We start from the raw sequence: 8451 nt of genomic DNA, 5'->3' as shown, positions 1-8451 counted from the left end.
ATGGATGATATAAGAAGAAAATGTAATCTAATGACGGATTTGTTAAAATTTACATCTAATAATAAAAAATAAAAAAAAGGTGGTGTTGTAGTCTAAGTTTGTTGCCAAATTTTGTCCTAAATTTAATTATACTGGACCAAAAAAATTTTGTGAAAAAAATTTAGGGTAGTCACAAATTTTTTTTAAAGATAAAAAGAATATTTTAAAAATTTTAAAATTTATATATAAAATTGTTAGAGATATATTAACCCATTAGCATAGGTTCAAGCCTAATACTACTTTGTGTCCAAGCTAAGTCTCTTACTTGTACTAGAAGTCTATTAGTATAGGGTTTAGTCCACTATATACTCATGTTATGGGTCATTGTAACACATGTTTTGTACTACACTCTTATATAATAAAGATGTAGCCCTTAAGGGTTCCTCCGTGGATGTAGGCTGTAAGGCTGATCCACGTAACTTTTGTGTTCTTATGTTCCTATTTTATGCTTCCCTCTTCCGCATCTAGCCACCCTTGGATCAATGATCTAGCTAAGCTAGTAGCAACGAAAGAGAGTGAGAACTAGAGCTTGGAAAAGAGAAGGCTTAGGACTGTGCTCGATAGATGGTAGAGACATATAGGTGGAAGGAGATCTATCTTGTTCAAGATTTATCTAAATACACGAGATGTGTCAGTGTGGTACTAGTGTTGGTCACTTGCTGAGGAAGGGAACCTGGCCAAAAACTCTGTCCGTGCATCCTAGGTTTTAAGTTATACCTGCTTTAATTATAACTTTAATATATATATATATATATATTAATAAAAAAAATAAAAAAAGGAAACAATATTTCTATCCATGTCACTATACTTGATAATTTTTCTAGGAAATAAGTTTTAAACCTTAATGACATTAGGAACAGGGTCTTTTGGAAATCATTTAGTACTCTAAATGAGTACTGAGGTACGTACTAAAGAGTAAAGAACCTCCAGATAAGAGCAATTTCCTATGCTTGATGGGATTCATCCTAAAAATTCATCATTACCTGAAAGGTTTAAGTTTACAAGTTCCTTGCAATCTTTAATGCCTCTGGGGAACTCTCCCATGAGCCCCATGTTCACAAGTACGATACCACATACCCTATTCTCAGCTAGGTTCCAACAAGTGACTCCTACATAGTTACAGATGGAACCTTCTGCGAGGTTGGTAAAGGTCCATGCAGTCTTTAAGAGATTAAGAGGGTCTTCCAAGGAATCTCTAATAGATTTCAGGCAATTGATATCACTCTGAGCACCATGGCTCAAAATAAATTTACCCATCAATGACCAAAAAAGAATGTGGACTAAAACTAGAGTTCTTGCATTAAGAGACATTTGTGTTTGAGATTATAGTAGCATATTATTGACATGAAGCGTTGCATTTATATAGAGGATGCCAATCAATTTACCACATAGAGAGGAGAACGTGGAATATACCCAAAAATAAAATAAAATGTAGTCTCTTGATTTTAGAAGGTCAAAAGCATATAAAATCCTTGACTTGTTTGTAAGTAATTGTACAGAAGTGGTGTTCATTACACTCTCTAATCCACTGGGTTTTGTTGTTTTGGAGTGTGTGCAAAACTATGTAGATTAATTTATATGCAACAACATTTACCCATTATACAATTATCTAGGAGTACAATAATAACAACGCACTCATTTCCCTTACATGAATAGTAAATCTTGATAATAATATGATTTACCATCATGTGGATGACAGTGGGAGTGGTGGAAGTCCACTTAATCTTGAGTACAAAAGAGAAAGAGAAAGAGGACCGATTAGGTTTGATTCCAATATAATACCAACTAGAAGGTTGTCTTGAAACAGCAGATTTAAAGTGTGTTTGCTATAAGCTTATAAGCTCAACCTTTAGCTTTTAGTTTTTTTTTTTTTTTTACTTTTATGTATAGCTTTTTAAAAATATTATTGTTTTCCGCCTTTTCTCATTTTTTTCAAATTTTATCAAGATATAAGTATATTTTAGCATACTTATTATTGTTTCCAAATAGACTCTTAATTAGGGTCCATTTGAGAACAACTTATTTAGCTGAATTTGAAAACTTTTTACTGAAAGTACGGTAGATAAAGATAAAAATTAGCTGAAAAATATAACAACACCCATGAATAGTATCAAAAAATGTAGTGGAACCCATGAATAATATTAAAAATAAACTGAATAATAACAAAAATAAACTAAATAGTAAAACAAACTGGCTTTAAACTTTAATCCAAAATGCAACCTTAATTCTCATCCAAAAAGAAACAGCAGAGTAATTGCACTGATCAGAATCGTTAAAGGCCAACGACTATTTAAAATAAATAAATAAATAAAAACGTTTATACAGCCTTTTGTTATGCTCGATTTTGTTTTCACAAAAAAAAAGGGGGGGGGGGGGGGGGTGGGGGTTGTTTACGGCGAAAACGCAAATGAAGTTTTGGAGGCCTAGGAGGTCAGGCTCAGAGGGATGCATGAATCATGAGTCTTATAAAGCCAAGGCAATTAAGTCCCCATATGAACAGTAAACCTGTATTTTATTTTTATTTTTTTCAGATGGTCCGCGTTTAAAGTTGAAAGACTTTGGTTGATTTGATGGATAGTGGGAACAAACAACCGTACGAGATGATAATGGGCGGTGAAGTTGTTTTTGTGGATGATGGAGTACTGGTTATTGAAGGAATCTATGAAATCATATGCAGGAAGGAAAACCTGGCCTATTCTGAATAATAAAGATGGATTGATTGAGTCTAGGATTCATTGTCAGCAAATTGGGTGTGATCAAATTTGAAGGGTGGTGTTAACGGTGTGGCTGTTAACAACTTTTTTTTGTAGCTTTTTGCAAAATTATTCCTTTTTGACAATTTTTTAGAGGTTTTTTATAAAACCTTTTTGACAATCTTTTTAATAATTTTTTGTCATTTTTATTAAGTGAGACCCTTATAGGAAATCTTGACAAGCACCCGCACGGTACTTGTTAATATTTTCCAAATTTGAAAATGCTAAAATCTTTCTGCAATGTTTCATGTCAGCATTATGAAGATGGCAGAGTGCACACGCCATAGATGTTTGACTAGAACAATGATTCTTTCAACGAACAATGTAGACAAAGTCTTATATTGTACTAGGAAACGAAATATTACCATAACCTACATACTAATAGAATATTAAGAGAAAATTAAGTGCCTAATAAAGAAGTCCGGCAAGACTTGCCTATCAAAGTTCTAATTGGTTCAAGTTCCCCAATTAGAGTTTAGCAGTGGCCTCACAAACAATAATAACAATGCTCACAGAAACTCTAGCATATAAAAAATACGAAATATATCAAATAAATAAATACAAATACATAAATTAACAAGGAGAAAACCTTTTTCTCAAAATAATAATAATAAATAACAAGGAAAAAACCTAGTCACTACCTAGAGAGAAAAAAGCAAAACAAAAGAAATATTATGAGTTCACACATGCATAGTAGTACCATTTAAAGCATATATTGCAGGCAAAATGATTGTACACTTTCTCCTAATGTGGTAAATATTAGCCACATTTTTGCCCACAATATACTGTTTACATGGTACTATACTTTTTTTTTTTTTTTAGAAAGTTTCAATCTAGGACGTTCACTACTGATAATAGCTCTTTATCATCAGATCAAGACACTAATCAATTTTTTGTGTAAACTGGGATTGAACCTCATATCTTTTATTTAGTCATAAAAAACTTTACAAGTTGAGCTAACTGAAACCTACTACATAGTACTATCCATGTAAACTAATCAATGCTCCAAAATATTAAGGTGTACATTGCAAGTGAGAAAAGAAAAAAAGCCAATTACTGGTCGCTTGTCTCGATGAGTTGTAAAGTATCATTAGTTACTAGTTTGGATGGGTAGCGATGGACCATCTATTGATGCAATGATTGCTCTAGGAATTTTTTTTGTAGAGAGTTTCAATCTATGGCATTTGCTCCTGATGATAGTTCTTTATTTTTAGACCAAAACATCAATCGGTTTTTAGTATAGGTGGGGTTTGAACCTCAAATCTCTTATTCAATTATTAAAGATTTTATTAGTTGAGTTAACTAGAACTCACAGAATTTTTTTAAGGTGATCATTATGAAACTTAAATTATACAAAATATGATAAAAAGATAACTTCATATATTGACCAAAAAAAAAAACACGCAAATACATAAAGTCTTACAATTTTCTTCTACTAGTTTTATTATTTTGAAATTGTTGTATAATAATCTCATTATCCATGCTACAAGCTACATCTCTTTCAAAATTTTAGTTCAATAAAATTTTTCTTGGGTTTTCCTTTTTATTCCGAAGGGCCTAATATATTTTTTAGGAGACCAAAGTTTAAGGACAAAATTTGGTTACAAACTTAGTAAACAAATTAACATGACTATATATTTTGAAATTTTAATAATTGAATTGCAAGTTCTTTATGTTTTTAAAAAACATGTCAAATTTCATGTTAATCGGATGTTATTTATTATTCAATCCATAAACTTAAAATTTAGATATTCGATCAATCAGATGTTATTTTAGACTACATAAACTCAAAATTTAAATATTTGATTGATGAAATAGTTATTGGTCTTTGATCTTATTGAGAATTTGCAAACATGAAAGATATAAGAAGAAAATGTAATCCAATGGTAGATTTGTCAAAATTTACATCCAATAAAAATAAAAAGTTGAGTTGTAGCATAAGTTTGTTGCCAAATTTTGTCCAGAGTTTAATTATATTAGGCCAAAAAAAATTTAGAGTAGCCACCAATATTTTTTTTTTTTTTTAAATCTATAATTTTAAAAATTTATATATAAAATAATTATTTTTCCAAGTCAAGGCTTCAATGTGGAGCCACCCTTGGATCAATGATCTAGGCTAGTAGCAACGAAAGAGAGTGAGAACTAGAGCTTGGAAAAGAGAAGGCTTAGAGACGGACTGTGCTCGATAGATGGTGGAGATGTGTAGGTGGAAGGAGATCTATCTAAATACATGAGATGTGTCAGTGTGGGGTAGTGTTGGTCACTTGCCGAGGAAGGGTACTTGGCCAAAAACTCTATATCCATGCATCCTAGGTTTCAAGTTATACCTGCTTTAATTATAACTTTAATTTATATATATATATATATATATATATAAAAGAAAAAAAAAAAAAAAAAAAAAAAAAAAAAGAAAGAATAAGGAAACAATATTTCTTTTTGTGTCACTCTACTTCATAATTTTTCTAGTAAATAAGTTATTAAACCTTAATGGCATTAGGAAAAGGGTTTTTTCGAAATCATCTAGTACTCAAAATGAGTATTGAGTTATGTATTAAAGAGTAAAGACCAATTTGTGCACAATAGAAGAGCGTGAGACGTTGGATTCACATTGCCACATTGATAATGGTTGTACAGTTCATCCATAAAAAATCAATAGCAAAGAAGTCTGAGCATTTTAACCTTGTTCTGTTTCTAGAGCTTCCATTTCACTTGATTTTGTTCTCTCTTTGTATCCGCCTTTTATCAAAACGGCAAAAACTGACCATTTAGTCTTCACAATGTCTTCAAAAATGTAAAAAATTTATATTAAAAAAAAACTGAAATACAAAGAGATTGTGAAGAACTGCAAGAGTATATACATGATATTAGTATTTCATTTACAACATATACATGATATACACATGATTCATGGTCAGTCTGTGTGAACCGTAATGATTACATCGTCTTCAGTGATAGATGCAGCAATTTCAGGTTGCCTTACTAACTTAAAATCATCTTTAACAGTGAGGCAATTTCTCTCCCTGATAGCCCTCAATTTCTTGCACACTTCAAGCATTGTTGGCCTTTGATCGGTACAAGGCTGAACACAGGTACAAGCAATCCTAAGGAACTGAAATATTTCACCATCATATCCTTTCCCCAACAAAGATTTATCAATGACATCATACAGATCAAATTTTGATTCCTGAAAGTCAAATAAATTAGTCATCTGAGTTGGCTCCTTGCCTGTAATAAGCTCTAGAACCACAATTCCAAAGCTATATACATCCTTCTTAACAAGTTCGACCTCCCTAAATTCACTATTTATAGAGCAGCTCTTGTTCAAATCAATGTCATTTTGGTTCGTGAACATTGCCCCTCCAAATGTCGATATCTTGGGCTCAAAATTTTGATGAAGTAAGATACCTTTCGAGCTAATGTCAAGGTGAACTACTTGGAAATGACACATATGGTGAATCCAGGTCAAGCCTCTAGCTATACCAACTATGATTTTAACCCTTATAGGCCACTCCAACATCTTGGCCCTATCTTCCACAACATGTAGCCAATCATGGAGACTTCCATTTGACATATATCCGTATACAAGAAGCCTTTCCTGCATTTCTAGGCAGAATCCCATGAGGGGCACCAAGTTTTTGTGTCTCAAACTAGCCAATGTGATTAGCTCCGATATAAATTGATTCTCATAATGTTGTGATGCATGTAACCTCTTAACCGCCATGAAAGTACCATAGGGAAGCATTGCCTTGTACACAGTCCCTGTTTTTCCAGACGTAATGACATTGTTTGCACTAAAATTGTTGGTTGCTTTTCTGAGCTTCATAAAGCTTATTTTTGTAGCCATCTTCTCTAATAATGAAATCTGTGGACCAAATCACTCCATTAGTACTTAATCATGATCGTAGAGCTTAAAACAAATTATGGAGAAGTCAAGATTTTGTCTATACATTTCAACAATTAAAGCTAGTAATTTGGGAAGTTTTACCTGCAGATATGTGATGCCACATACAAAGATGTAGTATATGAAAATGCATTATGAAAAGTTAAGCAAGTCCAATTTTCTAATAAAAATTTAAAATTAAAAGAAGAAGAAGAAGAAGAAGCTAATAAAACCTTGATTTTGATTTTGGTTTTTTAATTTTCATCATTTAACTTTTATTCTGTGTTCAATATGGTCCTTCTGTCCACCAATTGGACTACTATTATTTCTAAGCATTGTAATTTTGATTTTTTCACCATTTTATTCTTAATTTTTTCTTTACTCTTTTTTATTTATTTATTTTCTTTTTTGCACTTTCATTGCCCCAAGAGAATGGAAACTTTAGATGCAAAATTAAGAATATCAAAACTTCAGATACCAAAATTGAAAAATCCTAACATGGAGGGTGTAATTTATAATTGAGTAATATATAAAAAAATAAAAAAATAAAAAAAAGTTTGGAGTAAATCTGATTTTTTTGAATTGATAGCTGCTTTAAAGTTTAAACTTCAAAATATGGCTTGCAAACAGAGAGAGTACCTCTTTGCTTCGTTCATATCGGGATTCTACATTTGGAAATTGAATCACATGACCAGGTTCTATTCTTTTGATGATCTTCCCTCTCTCCATTAGCCCAACCCCAAGATCAAAATAGTAAATAAAAAAAGCTGTATATAAAATAGCAAACGCCACAAACCCAACTTCAAATCCACTTTGGAAAGAAATTTGAAACACCCATCTATGCTTTTTACAGTCTTCCTCCAATGGCCCTCCACAAAGTCCACTATTATTCACGTAGCTCTGAGCATGACTCTCACTAAATGTACAGACAATAAAGCAGAGCAAAACCAGAGTTCCTGCATTAAGAGCCATTTGAGTTTGTGATTTTAGTAGCATGAAGAATGAAAGTGTAAAATCTTTTGATTCTAGAAGCACCTAAGAGTCTAAAGAAAAACCACTAAGTTGGATGACAACAATAGGATCAAAGTCAAGTCAATCTGCACTCATGTATAGGAGCAGATAAAAAGCCACCACTCCACTTCTAAAACGAGAAGAAAAATGGTCTTTCACCCCGATTTTTTAATAGTTTTTAGATCTATTTTCCAAGTCATGCCCCCTAGAGTACGCTAGTAAAAATTGGGTTAAACTTGTGTACAATGCATTACTCTAATGCTCGGGACACATACACAAGCTGTGTCCACAGAAATTCAATCGAGTTGTTAAAGGAACACAACTTTATGTCATGGGTTCTTTTTTTACAATTTTAAGGTGGCAGATTGTGAGTAGTTGTTTATATTTTCACATGAACTTATTACTTTTTCTCTATCATTCATAATTAACCATATCATAATTGTTGAAAATAGGGAGTATAAATTACATGTTTTTATTTTAATGTATAAATTACAATTTTTAAAGTTTATACATGACTCTGAACTTCAACAAGTAATGCTCTTCTCAAAAACAGAAATAAAAAATAAAAAGTAACCTCAGAAATAAGTTTGGGAAAAAAAAAAAAAAAAAAGACAATTTTTTTTTCTCTTACCTTTTGCTAAAATATTTTTAAATTGTTTTAATAATTCAATAGTTGCAACAAATACGAGGGGATTTGAGTCTTTAATGTCTCTTATGAAAATCTCAGAAAATAACAATTTACAAAGGCCCTTAGCAAAAAATATAGTA

The 8451-nt window shown here is 31.7% G+C and overlaps 1 protein-coding gene across 1 annotated transcript; it reads right to left on the bottom strand.

Annotated features, from left to right (window-relative positions):
• Positions 1-5624: 5624 nt before the first annotated feature.
• Positions 5625-7709, bottom strand: LOC126702694 (probably inactive leucine-rich repeat receptor-like protein kinase At5g48380). Its single transcript, XM_050401516.1, has 2 exons — positions 7312-7709; positions 5625-6654 (listed from the first exon to the last, which is right to left on the bottom strand). Exons 1-2 carry the CDS (start codon positions 7666-7668, stop codon positions 5704-5706), a joined length of 1308 nt encoding a protein of 435 aa, XP_050257473.1. The 5' UTR covers positions 7669-7709; the 3' UTR covers positions 5625-5703.
• Between the last annotated feature and the right edge of the window lie 742 nt (positions 7710-8451).

This window comes from Quercus robur, chromosome 10, assembly GCF_932294415.1.
Source record: "Quercus robur chromosome 10, dhQueRobu3.1, whole genome shotgun sequence".
Taxonomy (NCBI): Eukaryota; Viridiplantae; Streptophyta; class Magnoliopsida; order Fagales; family Fagaceae; genus Quercus; species Quercus robur.
Note: the sequence above shows the minus strand (reverse complement) of the source record. Positions and strands in the feature narration are given on the sequence as shown.

What these genes read in the sequence shown, in the direction of transcription:
- LOC126702694 (XM_050401516.1), bottom strand. Translation starts at nt 7,668, where the DNA reads ATGCTACTAAAATCACAAACTCAAATGGCTCTTAATGCAGGAACTCTG. An exon ending in GATATGAACGAAGCAAAGAG is followed by an intron (nt 6,655 to 7,311) that starts GTACTCTCTCTG and finishes TTTGGTCCACAG; the next exon opens with ATTTCATTATTAGAGAAGAT.